The sequence below is a fragment of the Drosophila serrata genome, unplaced genomic scaffold (assembly GCF_035046125.1).
Source record: "Drosophila serrata isolate PLE 108 unplaced genomic scaffold, ASM3504612v1 contig_107, whole genome shotgun sequence".
In the NCBI taxonomy this organism is placed as follows: Eukaryota; Metazoa; Arthropoda; class Insecta; order Diptera; family Drosophilidae; genus Drosophila; species Drosophila serrata.
Window position 1 is genome coordinate 245,416 of NW_028257005.1, and position 18,451 is coordinate 263,866.

An 18,451-nucleotide genomic window follows, 5' to 3' on the forward strand; every position below is an offset into this window, starting at 1 on the left:
GCAAGAGCGGCCAAGCTTTGGAAACTCGGTGGACAGAGGCGGCGCCGCGAAGGGCCTCCTGACGGGAACAACCGCATTTACTGTTGATAAATCGTTGCAGGGTAGCATATATATATATATATATATATATATATATATATATATGTATATATTGTTGTAGGTTAAACCGAGTGTTTTAATTCGTACTTCTTTATTTCACTCCACGCAACCGAATGTTTCACTTCTCCTGTTTCACATGATCTTTACATCTCTTAATATAGGCTTAACATAGAAGGGCTTAACATAGATGGGCTTAACATAGATGGCTCTCTGCTAGCCTACTACAATTCGGCCATACTGACCATCTGGATCCCCTGATCCAGGTTTCTTTTGAAATAAACATTTTTTTGTAACTAATTCTTCATTTTCTTATAGTAAGTTTATCGAATATTGGTTTCTTTATAACTTCGTTCGTTTTCCTATCCTAGGTTTTATGTTTTGAGCACTCCAAACACCCCTGTATGGATTCAGATAAACTTGAAAACCTTCAACATCTTTTAACAAAAACCTGTCATTCCGAAGCACTTTATCTATTACATACGGGCCCTTATTCTTTGGGATTAACTTCCTAGCAACTCCCGTAGTACTGTTAAAATTTTTAACCATTACATAATCTCCTATAGTATAATCCTTTGGCTTTTTCCTTATTTTATCATAATATGTTTCGTTATACGCCTGTGCTTGATTTTGATTATCTACAGCTAGTTTTCTGATTTCCTCTAAGCTTTCTACCTGTGTTGTATCGTTGATTTCTTCCAATCTCTCCCTGAGCTCATCAATAATTTGACCTTTTTGCCTAATATTGTTTCCGTTGCAAATTGTGCGAATTCATTAGATGTGAAACAACTGCCTCTATCAGAAACTATACATTTCGGTTTGCTGTATGACCTGAAATAATGGGCTAAAGCTTTCAGAACTTCTTTTGTGCTTATCGTCTTTGTCGTATATAATCTAACAAATTTCGTGAACCCATCTACTATTAAAAATATTTGTTTATTTGCTCTTCCTGCCGCAACTGGTAATGGTCGATGTGTAACAATTCAAAAGGCTTATCCCCTTTTGGAATGCTGTGTAAGAAACCTTCTGATTTTCCAGAGTTTGGAGAAAATGCTACACATTTTAGGCAGTTTTCTATGTGACTTTGGCATTTTTTCTTGATGTTTTTAAACCAATAACCCCTCGTAATCGCATCTATCATTTTATCCCTGCCAATGTGTCCAAACTCATTGTGGTATTTGTGCAAAACGTGACTTTCCATTTCTTCAGGTACAAAGAATAATAAACGGTCGTCATTAGTTTTCCTGTAAACAACGCCATTTCTCATTTCGAATAGTTTGTGCTGATTTCTTTCTAGTTCTTCTTTAATTTGTTCTATTTTTAAATCTTTTGATTGACAGATTAAGAGATTTTCTTCAAAACTAGTGGTTTATACTACTAAAATGTTACATCTGCTCAAAGCATCTACGTGTCCCGGATCTATGGATGAGTTCATAATCATAATTTTGAAGTTCAAGTGCCCATCGTGCGATTCTAGGATTTAGTTCGACTCTGTTCAAAGTAAGCGTTAGAGAACTGCAATCGGTTATTATTTTGAAATGTCTGCCTTGTAAATAGATTCGGAATCTACGCAAGGCGTAGATAATGGCCAGAGTTTCCAGCTCAAAGCTGTTATACTTTGCTTCAGTTTCCATACTTCGCTTAGAAAAATATAACATGGGATGCAGTTTTCCATCTCCCTTTCTTTGCATCAATACCGCACCAAAGCCCATAGAACTTGCTTCGCAATGCAATTCAACCTCGTCTTTGTGATTATAAATGGCTGAAACCGGTGGCTCTATAAGTTTTTTCTTAAGGTTTAAAAAACAATTTAGCTCTTAAAAAAAAATCCTTGTCTTTTTTTAAAATATTGTAAAGTGGCTTAGCTAACGTAGAGAAGTATTTTATAAATCTTCTAAAGTAGGAACATAAACCTAAGAAACGTTGGACGTTGTGTACTTTTTCAGGAATTGAACAATTTTTAATAGCATCAATATTCCTTTCATCAGCTCTGATTCCTTTTTTATCAATGCAAAATCCCAGGTACTTTATACTGGATAAATTTCAAGTCGGCTCTTGTTTAAACCATGATAAATTTCGTTCAAATTTCCCAATGATACTTTAGATGGAATTTTGGACTGCTTAATGAAAGATATCGCGCTTCCTGAGTCTATGAGGCATTCTGCAATAGTGGGTTCAGTAAAATCAATAAAGAAAATTCTTAATCTTCTTACATAGTTGTTAACGCTGCTGCCATTGTTACTTTTCCGTTTTCCGTCTCACCGCAAGCATAGCAGGATCCTGGTGGCCTTGTTGGTTTGCGACAGTCTTTCGCAAAATGGCCCTTGGAGTTGCAGTTCCTACAGCGCAAGTTGTTGGCCTCCGACGTCTCCGGTGTCGACTTCTTCGTAGCATAGTTTCCGGCTTGTTGAAGGCGCACGTTGGCAAATGCCAGCAGCATTTGTTCAGGATCAGCGAATCTCTGGACGCGGGCTTGATCACGCAAGCTCGCCGATGGGATTCCGTCGATAAGATGCTCGAGTAGCTCCTCCGTGTCCATGATGGTTTGGGACATCATTAATTTCTCTTCGAAATACATGGTGAAACGCTCATCCCTGTTCCATTTGCGTTGCTCAAATTTCCGACTACGCTCTGACTTAGACGCTGTTTCACCAAATGCAACGATCAGTTGCTCGCACAGCCGTTCAAACGAATCCAGCATTCGTGTTGGGTTGGCATACAGCCAGCGTTGTGCGTTGCCTTTCAGTTTGTTGACGAGCAACATCCGCAGACTGTCGTTGTCAAGATTGTAAATCTGACCGAGGTTCCTGAGGTGATCCACCCAGTTTCGAACGCCAATGTTGCCTTCGAAATCGATGGCCGCTTCCTTGGCAAAAGAGAGTGATCCAGCCCCGGTATGGTGTCTGTCTTCCTGGGCGTACCGCAGCTTGGCTGTTGATGTTGTTGCTGGCTTGCGGCGCCTTGTTGTCGCGCCTGTATTGCGACGCGCGTCTCTCGTTGTTGTTCCATTTGAATTCGTGGAATGGTGCTGAGTTCTTCGATTTGTTGTTGCTGAGCGGCGCCACGAGCTTCTGCTTGTTGCAACGCATTTTCCTGCAGTTGTGTGATGATTTCTAGAAGTTCACGGTGGTCTGGAAAACTTTCGGCATCACTTTTCTGCAACTATTGGGTTGCATTTCCCGTCTCGGTGTTGACCTGTTGGGGTCCGGTGCTGGAGGTGCTGGTCTGATCCTCTAAAATTATCTGGCAGGCTTCCTCCTCTGGCATTTGACCTCGTTGCTCAGGTGGTATTTGCCCTAGACGCGGCATCAATTCAGTTTTAACACCTTGGGTTGGCAGCCCCAACGGATGACCGAAAAACCGTTTAAATTAATTTCGTCCATTTCGTAGATTGATCCCACTTTTGAATTTGTGGTAGGTTAAACCGAGCGTTTTAATTCGTACTTCTTTATTTCACTCCACGCAACCGAATGTTTCACTTCTCCTGTTTCACATGATCTTTACATCTCTTAACATAGGCTTAACATACATAGGCTTAACATAGAAGGGCTTAACATAGATAGGCTTAATATAGATGGCTCTCTGCTAGCCTACTACAATATATAATTTTTTTTTATGTCTCTTTTTATAGATCTCTTTTTAAGACATTTATTGTGCAATTTGTATATTTTTATAAATGCTTTTGCCAACATAAGAATTACTATTATCCACAAAAATATTATTATCATATCTGTATCCACTTTTTCTGATTCTATTTTAATAACGACGTTTTGCGTTGAATCGACAACTTTGGTATCTACTAAACCCATTTCGTGTGTTTTTTCCAAATTTTTCTATATTTCCAATATCTGGGTTATATTTGAATTTAGAATTTATTTGCCATTTATATTGGCTCATGTAACTTAAAAAAAAAATGTGTTCACGTCAGGAGGCCCTTCGCGGCGCCGCCTCTGTCCACCGAGTTTCCGAAGCTTTGCTGCTCTTGCACTCCCTCAAGTCGGCTCTTCGCGCACTGCTCATCGGGCTAGTCTAAGCGCTCCCGCGCCCACTCTTCGATGTTCGCGAACACCCGCTCCCGAGTTCCCGAGCTTCGCTCGCTACTAGACGAGCTGAGGGACGGCTAATTCGCGCTCCACTACTCGGGCCCGCTCTCTCGTTCAGGAGCGCAGCCCTTATGTTTAAGCTAGTGAGTTCTATGTATGATGCGTAATAAAGCAGAAGCAATTATTCGAGCTCCACGACGCCCCCGACTTATGATTTAACCACTATGGGTTATATATTTTCTGACTGCGTCGCGGGAGCTATTTTCCAGTACAGGATCTTTAGCGGCAGGATCGCCCCCATCCTTTTCATGGTCCTTCGAGCCGGATACGGATATCCTATATATATGCTTGCTTCCGTCTTGTTCTCGCTGCCGGTCTTCAACAGTGGGTCGAACATTTAATTTCGGTCGCACCGCTGCAAAATTGATTGGTTTGTTCGTGTCAACTCCCCGTCCGAGTTTTCCTGACACCACGGCAGTGAAAAATTCCACTAACTATTCGCCTTCGAACTTCGAAATTTTCCATCCGTGTCCGTTTTGTGTGAGCCGCCATCCTCCTCGCCGTCTCTTCGATTCCCCGTTGTTCATCCACTTGCCAACGGTCGAGGCCTATGTGCAGCCACATACACACACACGCATTCCCCGTTTCCCCGTGCCCCTACTGCTGCGTCCTCTACAGGCAGCCAGCTGAATCAAAGCATTTCCTGTCAAACATTCAAAACATATTGAAAGAAGAAATTGGAGATAAAAATGTTATTTTTTTGTTCAGGTTGAGTAAGAAACGAAGTCTAGTATATATATATATTCCAAAATACAAAAGAATTGTAATGTCAAATTAGAAATAAAATTAATCCTGTATTTTAATTACGGCCGATTCCGTCAATCCGTTTGGGAAGATCCCAGTCCGCATCTCCGCGACCCTCTCCGCTTAAAGCAAAGTCCACTGCTGTCCGCTCAAGAGCAAACAGCTTTAAATACTAGCCCAGCCCTCTCCTTCCACGTGTCAAGTGCGTCGCGACAAAATTCGGGTTTTGTGGGAAAAGGTGGAGAAGAGTTACGAGAGCTGCTCCGAACTGCTCTCCGTGTCCGACGACGGCGCGGACTTCAACGGTGTTAGAAGCTAAGTATAGCTACTGCTACTCCGTCTTGTTCAGGTGTGTAGCCCAGCTGCAGGAGATAATAGAAAGGGGCGCGGCCCAGTCAACTCTGGCTTCCAGCAGCGTCCACACACCCCCTGCCGCCGGTTGTCGTTTACCACCGGTAGACACCGAGGTGTTTGCGGGCGACTATCTTCGCTGGCCCACGTTTAGAGACCTTTTCACGGTGGTATGTATTCATAACCCTCGTCTCACCCCGGTGGAGAAATTGTTCCACCTACGACCCAAGACAACTGGCGAGGCGCACGCCATTGTTTCCAAAGCCCCGCTCACCAATGAGGGATTCGTCGCAGCTTGGCAAAGCCTCACCGACCGCTTCGAGAACCGGTGGTTGTTGGTCAACAGCCAGTTGAAAATCCTTTTCAACATCCAGGCTATCCCCCAAGAGTCCGGCAGCGCGCTAAGGGAGCTGCAAGGCACTATCCAAAATTGGCTAGCGGCATTAGAGATGACCGCTATTCAGGTCGAAGCCTGGGACTGCCTCCTGGTGTACATGGTTTCCTCGAAGCTCCCCAAGCTCACGCTCTCCATGTGGGAGCAATCTATCCACAATAAAGGCATAATTCCAACTTGGAACGAGCTAGACGCGTTTCTGACCGAACGCCATCGTACGCTGGAGGCCATCGACGACGTTACGCCTACCAACTCAGGGCATTTTCCACCAAAGTTGTCGACTCCGAGAGCCCCAGCGCCCCGGCTTCATTCTTTCACCCAGAAGGTGTGACCTGTGTTCCAGGGAAAACCACCCTCTGCGAAGATGTCCCCGTTTCCTCAAAATGACCGTAGTCGAGAGATCAAATATCGTCCGAAGAAAGCAACTCTGCTAGAATTGTTTGGCACGAGGCCATCAGCAGCGGGATTGCCCCAGTGTCCACTCCTGCCTTAAATGCCGCAGACGGCATCACACCCTGCTGCATCCCACAAACTGTTCCTCCAGTGTTCAAATTGCTCCTGAACCTTCCAGCCCAGTAACCCAAAGGGTATCCGCGTTCTCCACGCGAATCACTACTCCCAACGCCTTCGATTACTGGGTACCCTACGACATCAAAAGCAGACGTTCCCGAAGTATTTTATCCTACCCATGCCGAGTCTGCAGCGGAATCCATCCGCTTCGAAAATGCCACAAGTTCCTCAGGCTTAGTGCTGAGAAGAGGCTTAGCGCGGTGTCCACCAACCGCTACTGTTCGAACTGTTTGGCCCACGAACAATCCCAAGGCAAGTGCCGCATTGGTGACCGATGCAAGACGTGCAATTAGCTTCTCCACACGCTCCTGCATATGCCCGGAAGTCCAGTTCCCGCACCCCGAGCGCAGCATCGGATAACTCCGTGCTCCCAATTCGCGTTATTAACTGACCGCTCTTCTAAATGATACATTTTTTTTTTTTCAGTCCGCTTCGAGAAGATGCCACCGCTTCGCACCACGCGAACGCTCTGATCAGAGGTCCGATCCAACCAATTCCGAGGTTGCCACCGAACTTCATCCGCTACCGACGTCGACGTCTGCTCTAGGATCCAGCGTCTCTCCCCGGCCCTCCTCAGCCACTCCACGGCCGTCGTCCACCGATCGTCCGCTGCACTCCGGTGCGGATAGGCAATTTCCGCCGCTAGCCAGGACACCCTGAAGAAAGCGGCAGTGCTAGACAGGACGAATATGTTGCAGCCCGAGTGATTGCAAGGGGGGAGAGAATGTTCACGTCAGGAGGCCCTTCGCGGCGCCGCCTCTGTCCACCGAGTTTCCAAAGCTTGGCCGCTCTTGCACTCCCGCAAGTCGGCTCTTCGCGCACGGCTCATCGGGCTAGTTCTAAGCGCTCCCGCGCCCACTCTTCGATGTTCGCGAACGCCCGCTCCCGAGTTCCCGAGCTTCGCTCGCTGCTAGGCGAGCTGAGGGACGGCTAGTTCGCGCTCCACTTCTCGGGCCCGCTGTCGCACTGTTAAGCTTAGCTTATCGGTCAGAAGCGCAGCCCTTATGTTTAAGCTAGTGAGTTCTATGTATGATGTGTAATAAAGTGGAAGCAATTATTCGAGCTCCACGACGCCCCCGACTTATGATTTAACCACTATGGGTTATATATTTTCTGACTGCGTCGCGGGAGCTATTTTCCAGTACAGGATCTTTAGCGGCAGGATCGCCGCCCTCCTTTTCAAAATGGAAGAAGAAAAAATTATGTTAATTTACATAAAACTGATTTACAATAACTTGTAATGGTAATAACTTGTAATCGTTTGGACACACCTCTAGAGTTTCTTTTAGGATCGGTGCATTCCTTTGCTCGACAGGAGCAAATACCTTTCACGACAGTGCAAAGGACGGATTGCCTTCCGCACTCATTTATGTCCGGCGTTGATGCAGTCGGCGGTTTTTAATTATTTTCGGCGTTTTAAGAGTTCTTTTCAGAGCGTTTTGTTTCAAGCTGTTTTTAGCCCTTGGCTCACTTTTTATGATATTGTATTTTTAGTAGCACAATTATTAGCCTTTGGCTCACTTTTATTATAACTTTAGCTTTGTGTTGTAGTTTCCGAATCCTTTCTGTTTTAATTAATTTTTCAGCCACTTAATTTCATTTAGTTTAATGTCCGTTAGTCACTGTCTCGGTCGCCATGTAGTTTATTTAATTTGATTCTATTTTCCATTTTTATTGAGAAGAAAGTGGGTGTGTGTGTTATTAGTTTTATTTATTAAAGTTGGAAGCAGTGGTGCCGCATTCATGGGTAAATCATTTCTGAATTTTAGCAAAAATATTTTATATCTAGAACCGCACAACTGCGCTGCCAAGAACGTCGGCAGCGGAGCGGCTGCTTTATGTATAGCTTATGTATGTGTATGTATGCTCCTCGCTGCTGACAGTGGGTAGCTCAAGAGAGTTGGATGTACATGCTAGTGTATGCATAAGTCGAATCGTGGGAATGCTGACTTTTGCATTTATTGTCGTCAAAGCAGGGCTCGGGTGATCGTGTTACGGTCAGCTCGAACTATGCCTTTTGTTTATGTAAACACTGCAACAAAGTGTTACAGAGTGTATCCCTTAAGTACTCTTGGTACAGTGGGCATTAGTTTTTCATGTATATACTTCACCACAGGAGAGGCGATAGGACTTCAGCTTGCGGCGTGCCTCTGTGCACTCATTTCACTATGGAAGCGGTGCCCCAATCTGATTGTACTCTCCTTCAACTTTGTGGACTTCCTATCTTTTAGGATCAGAGGTCCAAACCAACCAATTCCGAGGTTGCCCCCGAACTTCATCCGCTACCGACGTCGACGTCTGCTCTAGGATCCTGCGCCTCTCCCCGGCACTCCTCAGCCACTCCACGGCCTTCGTCCACCGCTCCTCAGCTGCACTCCGGTGCGCATAGGCAATTTCCGCCGCTAGCCAGGACACCCTGCAGAACGCGGCAGCGCTTATACAAGACGAATATGTTGCAACCCGAGTGATTGCAAGAGGGAAGAGAATGTTCACGTCAGGTGGCCCTTCGCGGCGCCGCCTCTGTCCACCGAGTTTCCAAAGCTTTGCCGCTCTTGCACTCCCGCAAGTCGGCTCTTCGCGCACTGCTCATTGGGCTAGTCTAAGCGCTTTCGCGCCCACTCTTCGATGTTCGCGAACACCCGCTCCCGAGTTCCCGAGCTTCGCTCGCTGCTAGGCAAGCTGAGGGACGGCTAATTCGCGCTCCACTTCTCGGGCCCGCTCTCGCACTGTTAAGCTTAGCTTATCGGTCAGAAGCGCAGCCCTTATGTTTAAGCTAGTGAGTTCTATGTATGATGTGCGACCCCGACTTATGATTTAACCACTATGGGTTATATATTTTCTGACTGCGTCGCGGGAGCTATTTTCCAGTACAGGATCTTTAGCGGCAGGATCGCCCCCCTCCTTTTCAAAATGGAAGAAGAAAAAATTATGTTAATTTACATAAAACTGATTTACAATAACTTGTAATGGTAATAACTTGTAATCGTTTGGACACACCTCTAGAGCTTCTTTTAGGATCGGTGCATTCCTTTGCTCGACAGGAGCAAATACCTTCCACGACAGTGCAAAGGACGGATTGCCTTCCGCACTCATTTATGTCCCGCGTTGATGCAGTCGGCGGTTTTTAATTATTTTCGGCGTTTTAAGAGTTCTTTTCAGAGCGTTTTGTTTCAAGCTGTTTTTAGCACCTTGGCGGTGCCCCAATCTGATTGTACTCTCCTTCAACTTTGTGGACTTCCTATCCAAAAGTTGATGACGGGGTGCGTGTTGGTAGCTCTTAGGCGGTCCATTAATTATCTGTGCTTACATTGTTTAATGTCCCGGATATGTCTACAAAGACTCCGAGCGCATATTCCTTTCTGTGCAGGGCAGCTTTTCTAGGCCCATGAGTAAAAAAAAGAGGTTAGGTCCATCAGCCTGTAGTCCTGCTCTTTCGTGCTTTAGGCAGAAACAGTTGCTTAAACAAGCTGATTTCTTCTCGATCTTTCATCTACTACTGATGCTTTTATCCCCGAAAGGGAATCTATAGGCCAGTGGATTCTTTATAAAGGATATTAGATCTGTTGGGAGAAGCTCTTTTTTAGTCGCTAGTACTTGGTGCTCTTTGTCATCGGTGACCTTTGTGCAACGTGTGTGTGTGTGCATTAGTGCTGTTAGGGTCTCTTCGATGCCCTCAGTGCACTATCCGTCGTCACGTTTGAGCTGCCGTTTCTATGTTGGAGCAGAAGCTTCTCCAAGAGCTTCTTGGTGCCCTGCGAATTTCCTTTTTGTAATCCCTTCACAGGAGTTTGTATTTCTAGTTTATTATATCATCCTTAGCCTACTTGGCGATTTTAAAAATTATCTGAGGGTATTGCGTTGGAGTGAAAGGTCCCTGTTCCACCAGTGTGGTCTGGTCCCCTTTGTGGGTCTTGATATGGGGCGTGATGCAAAGTATGCGCCTAGTTTTTCTTGAAGAGGGTCTCTAGGGACTTTTCTATGACTTTCTCGAATTTTATAGAGCCCGGACAAGTCAGGAGTTTAATAGCGATTGTTTTTTTTTTTTAACTTCCCCTAGATGGTATTCCGGAAGTTTCTAAAGACGGGTTGATTACTAACGTCAAGACATCGTCTTCCTCCTTCCTGGGCGCCGTCAACGACGGTTTCCAGACCTAGGTCCTGATGCACCTCGCCTGCTTTCAGGGTGTGGCAATCTTCTGGGTGGCCCCACGCCATTATCTGGGTATCCTGAGATTCAGGATGGATCTGCAGTACCTTCTAGTCTGCGGTTGGGATGTCCGGATTCTGAGGCTGTAGCATAGCCATGGCGAAAAATACCTTCGCCTTTTAGAAGGATGGAATGGGATTAGTTCCCTATCCATCACCTCCAGTTCTGCCACGTCCCACAGCGCTTCCATGTGGCGGACCATTTGCGTCAACCACTTTCTCGTCGGGTTATCTATACACTTTAGGATTTTGACCCCATTCAGTCACCCGGCACCATCAAATGTGGGCATGGACGCCAAGGGGTCTTCCTCCTTCCGTGTAATCAATGACTCCACAAGCCGCGCATGCACCATCTTTCACCGCGCCTCGGTGCACCTTTAGCCATAGCTAATGATTCATTTCCTCCAACGTTTAGGCGGGAGGATTTGAATCGAAGCCTTTGCTAGACATAGGATTGGACCGGACAGAGTATGCGGCAATACATTACCCGTTGTACGGGATAACACAGTGTCTTGAAGGGTTCAGCTGAATGGTTATCGCCGACCGATCTAGAATTAGGCAATGAAATCACCAGGCGACACAGTATTTGTAAAAGAAAGATAAAAGACTAGGAACGAAACTTATATCCAGATATTAAACATTGAAAGTAGAAGAAAATAAAAGCATAATAATGATCAGAAACTCGATAAATAATACATAAAAATGGTAATGGAAATACTTATCTGGGGGCCGATATAGCTCAGGATGCCCAGGGTGGGGTTTTACCCAATATCCGTAGTCCGCACAATCGAGTATATCGGTCGTCTCGAAAACATTCAAACCTGACATCACTTGAAACAAAAACAAAAATAAACAGATATGTGTGGACGATACTTTTGGGACAGAATTGGTGGCATTGATGTTTCCGCCACGATGGGCTGGAGCTATACCAGGAGGTCTGGTGACCGACTCATCTTCCCCAACTATACACACTACTTAAGATTCAAAGCCCAGTTTTAATTCATTATAACTTTTCAGGTGTTTTTTTTGCGAACATGGCAGAACAAGATTAATTTAGGGCTATCTTGTCCCCGGCGGGAGCGTGGCCTCAGCCAGGTATGCGCTCGCACCGAGGCTGCCTTTCAAGTTCTTCGCGGAGAAGAAGCGGTGGTCCGCTACGACCCTGGCTACAGCTGGGCCTCATAGAACTCCCTTTTACCTACCTAGTATCCCTGCTGGAGCCCTAAAAGAAATAAAAGAGAGTGGCTTTTTCAAAAAGATTCAGCTTCGACTTCCTGCACGATTGCGGCACTCGTGTTGCAAAAATCCCAGACAAAAGGCTCCGACAATGCGGAGGACTAGGTACAAACAAACTTTAGGACACAAATAATTGATAACTAAATAACTATAATGATAAAACTAACAATAAAACTGTTTATAAACGAATCCACTAGTGTTACTGTTTAATATTTTTATTGGTTAATATTCAATACCCGATTTGATTACGACGACCGCGATGCGTTTGATTGCATTAAGAGCAAAAATGTGAATGAAAAAGCTTGCACATCATACGATAAGTTTAGTCGAAGATGTAAACAAGTTACAGTTAGGAGTTAGAAGTTTATGGAAAAGTACTAGATAAGCTCTATAACAAGTGCAGCGGCGGGAAGCTCGAATTGATTTCGCTGATAAGCGGCGGACAAAGCCAGAAACAAAAACAAATATACAGGGTGTCTCGTTCCCAAACATACCGGCCCCCTGAACGGTCGTTCAGCACAGAGGCAGGATAGCAATCTTGGAAATTGGTCGTTTGGGCAGTTTTCACCGTTACGACCCGGACCTTGTCATCCAATCCTGGGTGGACCTCCGTAATACGTCCAAGGATCCATTTAGAGGGTGATAAATTAGGTTCCTTGAGGACTAACAGTGTGCCGATCTTCAAATTCTCTGTTTCTTTCCAACAAGTTCTCAAACATTAACATGGTCTTAGTTATGTTTATGCTTAAGTAATGATATTCGTAACTCATGCGTATCTCCGTAACTCCTGTTTGAAATAATAGGTATCCATTTTTAGCACTTATTGAATTTACTTCTATGCTACTGCCTTGGACTACGGTGATGAGAGCGATGATTGCCAGACATATAATCATTATGGGGAATACGGGGCATCTCTTAATCTTCTTCGATGGGTCTGGAATTATCGTATTAACTTTTGTAAGTTTTCTTTTGTTTATTGAACTTGGACTTGTAATGTACGATTTTCCTGCCTCTATTTGTTTCTTCAATCTGACCTGTTTTCTTAAACGGGTTGGTCACCTTACTTTTGACTAATGGGGATTGCCTGTATTTCGTATGAACATCATAACTGTGTCTGTTTCTCCTTTTACTACCTCTATTTGTCTAGAAAAAGGGTCTTTTGGTGATGGAGATGTAATTTAAGTTATCTTCTGCAGCGCTATGAATTGTTGCATCCATGTTATCAGCCATTTCGCCAACCATGGTTTCTTCTATTACTGTGCGGGAAAGAGCATCCGCTACATAATTTTCTTTGCCTGGAAGATACTTAATTTTGTAATCAAATTCGTTCAATTTGATTTTCCACCTTTGTAGTTTCATGTTAGGTTCCTTTATGTTGTTAAGCCACACCAGTGGTTTGTGATCACTTAATATTTTAAATGGCCTTCCGAATAGATATGACCTAAAATATTTAGTTGCCCAAACTATAGCTAACAATTCTTTATCGAAAGTAGCATAGTTTATTTCGTGTTCATTTAGCGTTCTGCTTGCGTAACATACGGGCTTATGGTTTTGTGACAAAACAGCACCAATTGTTAAATTGCTAGCGTCAGTTGTTAGGGAAAAGAGTTTTGAGAAATCAGGGTAGATTAAAATCGGGTCTGAAGTTATCAATACCTTTAGTTTTTCAAATGACTCTACATAATCTCTGCATTTGGTATAAATTACCGCTCCTTTTTTTTTAACTTTAGGGTCATAGATTTAACTACCTTAGCAAAGTTAGGAATAAATTTGTGATAGAACCCACATAACCCTAAAAATGATTTTATTTGTTTAGGAGTTTTTGGTAATGGGAAATTTGTGATTGCGTTCGTCTTGTTTGGGTTAGGTCGAATTCCATTAGTAGTGACAATGTGTCCTAGGAATTCCGTTTCCTTCCTCATGAACTCACATTTATCTAATTTCAATTTTAATTTAGCGTCCCTTTATTTTTCAAAGACTTTCTTCAATGATAAAATATGTTCCTCCAATGAAGTGGAGTAAATTATGATATCATCCAAGTATACCAAACAATCCTTGTAGATTAAATCTTCTAACAAGTTGTTCATGCATCTCTGAAAAGTTGCCGGTGCATTTTTAAGGCCAAAGGGCATGCGGCTCTATTCGTAATGCCCATGTTTGGTTGAAAACGCTGTTACGCTGAAAACTCGTTACATTCGCGTAATTCGTTATTGTTTCGTCAGTAATGGATGTGGGATCGGATTGCATTGCATCTGCATCCTCAGCATCTTTACTGTTTTTGGGAGTAAGCCACTTTAGGGGTGCGGTCTTCTCCACTTTTTGTTTGGTTTTGGTGTTAACCTTTTTGTCTTTTGGACTGGGACACTTTTTTAGTGTGGTCTCACCCTTTTTGATTGGGTCAAGGCATCTAATTGAAGCGGTCTTGCCCTTTTTGGTTGGGTCAAGGCATCTAGTTGATGCGGTCTCGCCCTATTTATCATCGTACCTGAATTTATAGGTTTTCGAACCTAAGGTTACAGTCTTCTTCTCATAATCAATCTTTGCTTTGGTATCAACTAAGTATTGACGACCTAACAGGAAATCATAATTTTGAGAAAATTTACGAACATAGAATTTTTGTTCGAACGGACATATTACATTGGGCTTAATCATTATACTTTTCGTTAATTTTATTAGGCCCTTAATTGTATATACCGTGAGGTTTTCTTTAGTTTCTTTTAAATTTGCAAAATTTTCCCTAATGATGTAATTGAATGACCCTGTGTCTATCATACCTTAGTAAAGATTGTTCTGATAATCAATTCTTACATATGGACTGACTCTTCCTCTTCTCCCATGTCCGAGATTTCCGAGGCAGTTTGATGAAAATTTACGTCTACCTTCATTTTAGTCTGTCCACTACTAGTTTCTCTTTGTCTTTTTACGGGACCATTATTACCCGAGTTGTGCGAAGTAGAGGGCTGATAATATAATGGGTTATTCTGCCTACCTTGATTTAACTTGTTCCTAAAATTGTGATTAAGTTGTGGGTAATAGTAGGGTTACTTGGATTGGTTTGGGTTGATTATTATTTTGAAACGTAGACGAATAGTAAGACTTTGTATTATGTTTGGTATTGTAATATCTTTGATTATTACTCCGATTTTTGTTTCCCTTACTCTTGCGATTATAATCGTGAGATTTTTAAAAATACATGTCTTCAGGATTTGCATCATAAAGACCAAGTTCCATGGTGGCTTGTTTTAAATTTGGGATAGCGTCAATATCCTTACGAGCCAACGACATGTACATTCTATCTGGTAATTTCTTATCAATTGTAGACTTGATAGTCTATTTTAACATATCGGAATAGTTGCTCTTAATTACGGGGTTACATACTAATTCTAACTTATCAAAGATATTACGATGCTGTGCTTCCAGCATCTGGATGAACTTACTGTGCTCCCTGAGTATGGCGTCTCCTCCAGTTGTTTTATCAGCGTCACATATGGTCTATGATCCTTAAACGAAGTGGAAAGGGCTTCTCGGATCTCCATCCATGATGTTGCTCCTGCCTGGATTACAGCTTCTAATGCTTTGTCCACTATCACTCGTTTGATAGCGCCGTAGATTATATCAGCTAGCCGGGCATCTTGTGTTGGGTACAGAGTCAACAACTGATCAACCTGGCTGAATATTGATAGCTTTCCTGGTGTGCCATCGTAATAGTGCAGCTCCTTGATTTGGTTCAGCAACTGATTTAAGTGAAGCTCGGAGAGTTGTTGCACTGTTGCCATTTTTAGTTTTGTTTTTGGTAAGTTTTGGTTGTATTAAAAGTCACAGAATTAAAAATTCGAATTTGAACTTTATTTCCGACCGCACAGGATTTTCGATTTAGAATACTACTTGCACGTAGATTCTTTAGCGGATCAATTTTTGAATCACTATTTCAATTCGCTGGTCTGGATAGCTAGTTGTTGTAGCCGCCTTTTAGTAAACACTTCTTATTCTTCTCGTCTCTTACTAATATTTTCTTTATTATTTAATCTGGAACTTTTTATACTTGGTTTTATCTTTTCTTCACTCTTGTCTCTTTTTTACACTTATTGTCTTATTCACATCTACTCTCGTTCCGATCTTCTCACCAAGTGATCTGCTGCTCTCAGCAACCACTCAATCAACCCCCATTCTCCGCCAGTCGCTCTCTCATGCTCTCTTTTGAGAGAGCGTAACATCTCAATTAGAGTGGCCAGAGCATACTTATCTTAACTGACCTGCTACAACTCGGCCGTCCTGACTTTGAGATAGCCCTCTATCTCTGCTTAGAATTATAACTTAACTATTATTTACAATTTGATTTTCATTTACAATTCAATTCTTAGTTTACTATTTTAATTACAGTTTTAACCAATGTCTTATATTATTTGCACTCCAAACACCTTGATATGGATTGCGAGACAACTGAAACCCATCAATATCTTTAAGCAAATATCTGTCATTTCCCTATCAAAATTTTCGTCCAACACACCTCGATGTTCCTCACCTAACCCTTTTGTACCTAAAGTTTGTTCCCGTATAACATCTGTACCTAAATTATTATCTTCTAAACATTCACCTAAGCTTTTACCTAAAAATGTTCTCATCTAAACTTTTACCTAAATTATTTTCTCCTAAATTTGTACCTAAAATGTCCTTATCTAAACTTGTACCTAAAAGATTCTCTCCTAAACTTGTACCTAAAATGTTCTCACCTAAACTTGTACCTAAATCATCTTCTCCTAAATTTTTACCTAAAATGTTCTAACCTAACCTTGTACCTAAAATATTCTCACCTAAAATTGTACCTAAATCTTTTTGATCCAAATCTGTACTGAACCTACCTTTATCTAAATTTTTGTCCACTAAAATTTCACTTTCTAAATTTTCGCAATCTAATACTCTATCCAATTCATAAGGGTCCTTAGTATTGTCATTCACTAAGCTAATGTTTGTATCACGACCGACTTGGGTTTTACATTCCTCGATTGTAATCATTTTTAAGGTTTCTAAATTAATTTCTAATTTACAAGCTTTCATAAAATCTCTCCCCAGCACAATATTACAGAGCATAGATTCGCTAGCCACAACAATTAATTTAAACCAAATCTTTATTTCATTTTTTAATACAAAGCATAATATTTTACCATAGCTTTTCAATAAGCTTTTGTTTAATCAGAAATAACTTTCGCTTAAAGGTTCTAACTTAATGTTTTTCGGTACACAAGAACGTTTTATTAGCGGGCTTCCTGAATCTTTTTGGCACTTTGTAATAATAGGCTGGTTCGTATTTTCCACACAAAAAATTTTAAATACTCTTACATAATTGTTTTCCACCTCCTTCTTATTCTGGGGACATACAGCAATACGGTGATCCTCTGCGCCACAGCCATAACACGATCCAGGCTCTCGCTTTGGCTTGGTGCACTTCCACTTCCAGTGCCCCTTGCCGTTGCAGTTGAAGCATCGAGTTTCGTTGTTCGTCGAAACCGCCTTTGCCGCCGACGCCTTCGCCTTAAATAACGCCCTCGCTGGCAGCTTGATGTCCGCAAACGCTCGCAACATTTTCCTTGGTGCATCAAAACATTGCATTTTAGCCTGCATTCGAAGACTTGGTAATGGAATGCCCTCTACAAGCCCATCCACCAGCTCATCCTCCAATCTGCACTTCTCCTCGAAGTACATCGCAAATTGTTCATCCGGCGACCAGACGCGTGCCTCAAACTTGCGCCTTAATGCCGCTTTTGACTCAATGCTCCCAAAAGCTAGCTTTAATTCTTCGATGAGCTCGTCCATTGGCTTCGCCAACCGTCCGGCCTCAGCATGCAGCCATTGTAGGGAATCTCCCTTGAGCTTGCTGATCAACAGAATTCGCCGCTGCATGTCTGTTAATCTATGAAGGGCCGAAATACTGTCCCACTGGTCAATCCACGATCGCACATACACCTTGCTGCCGAAGTCCATTAGCATTTCTCTGGCCATGTTAAAACCCGGTGTTGCGAAACTGTCTGTTGCTATTTCGCCATCTCGCTGTACGTCGCCTCTGCCGTCGCCTCGTTGCATGTTCTGAAAACTTCTGGTAGGTAGCTGTTCAAAGTTCTCGGAATTGTTGTTGTTGGCGTCGTTGTTTCATCGCCCGCCACTGTCGCCAACTTTAACGCCTAGCTGTCCTTCCTTCTCGGAACCATGCCGAATTCGAGCATTTTCGTCTCTTTCATTCCCGCCGTCTTCGTTGCTCTGGCTGCCGCCGACATTGGCGCCGATCTGGCGATTCAAATTTGCCAGAATTTTTCTCGCCTTGGCAGTTTCCTCGCGCAATTCTCCAAGAGTTTCTTTGGCGATCTCCAGCTCACCGTCGATTTCCACGTCCGTGTCACCTAACTTTTCCATCTCCACACACCCTTTCGGATCACTGCCTCGAATCCCAGTCGGGACCTTGGCTAGCCTTGCGAACAGCTCCGCTTTTGTGCCCTTTGTGGGCAAATTTAACCGCTCCAACCACCATTATTTTATTTTATTTTTCCAAATGATGAGAAAAAAATGTTGTTTCTGATCCCACTTCTGAAGTTTGTAGCCGCCTTTTAGTAAACACTTCTTGTTCTTCTCGTCTCTTACTAATATTTTCTTTATTATTTAATCTGGAACTTTTTATACTTGGTTTTATCTTTTCTTCACTCTTGTCTCTTTTTTACACTTATTGTCTTGTCTACTCTCGTTCCGATCTTCTCACCAAGTG

At 43.0% G+C, this 18,451-nt stretch overlaps 2 protein-coding genes across 2 annotated transcripts; both read right to left on the reverse strand.

Moving 5' to 3' along the window:
- Positions 1 to 265: 265 nt before the first annotated feature.
- Positions 266 to 3,718, reverse strand: LOC147644748 (uncharacterized). The gene has a single exon (XM_086841173.1). It carries the CDS (start codon positions 2,858 to 2,860, stop codon positions 2,306 to 2,308), a length of 555 nt encoding a protein of 184 aa, XP_086697299.1. The 5' UTR covers positions 2,861 to 3,718; the 3' UTR covers positions 266 to 2,305.
- Positions 3,719 to 10,311: 6,593 nt separating this feature from the next.
- Positions 10,312 to 17,598, reverse strand: LOC147644749 (uncharacterized). Its single transcript, XM_086841170.1, has 3 exons — positions 17,038 to 17,598; positions 15,138 to 15,434; positions 10,312 to 10,476 (listed from the first exon to the last, which is right to left on the reverse strand). Exons 1-3 carry the CDS (start codon positions 17,596 to 17,598, stop codon positions 10,312 to 10,314), a joined length of 1,023 nt encoding a protein of 340 aa, XP_086697296.1.
- Positions 17,599 to 18,451: the final 853 nt, after the last annotated feature.

Bases quoted from the DNA above. Each gene is read 5' to 3' on its own strand.
- LOC147644748 (XM_086841173.1), bottom strand. From the start codon at position 2,860: ATGTTGCTCGTCAACAAACTGAAAGGCAACGCACAACGCTGGCTGTAT.
- LOC147644749 (XM_086841170.1), bottom strand. From the start codon at position 17,598: ATGCAGCGGCGAATTCTGTTGATCAGCAAGCTCAAGGGAGATTCCCTA. The intron at 15,435-17,037 runs GTAAGAGTATTT...CACTTAAATCAG, and splicing joins AGGAGGTGGAAAACAATTAT to TTGCTGAACCAAATCAAGGA. The intron at 10,477-15,137 runs GTAAGTTCATCC...CAGGATACCCAG, and splicing joins CGCCATACTCAGGGAGCACA to ATAATGGCGTGGGGCCACCC.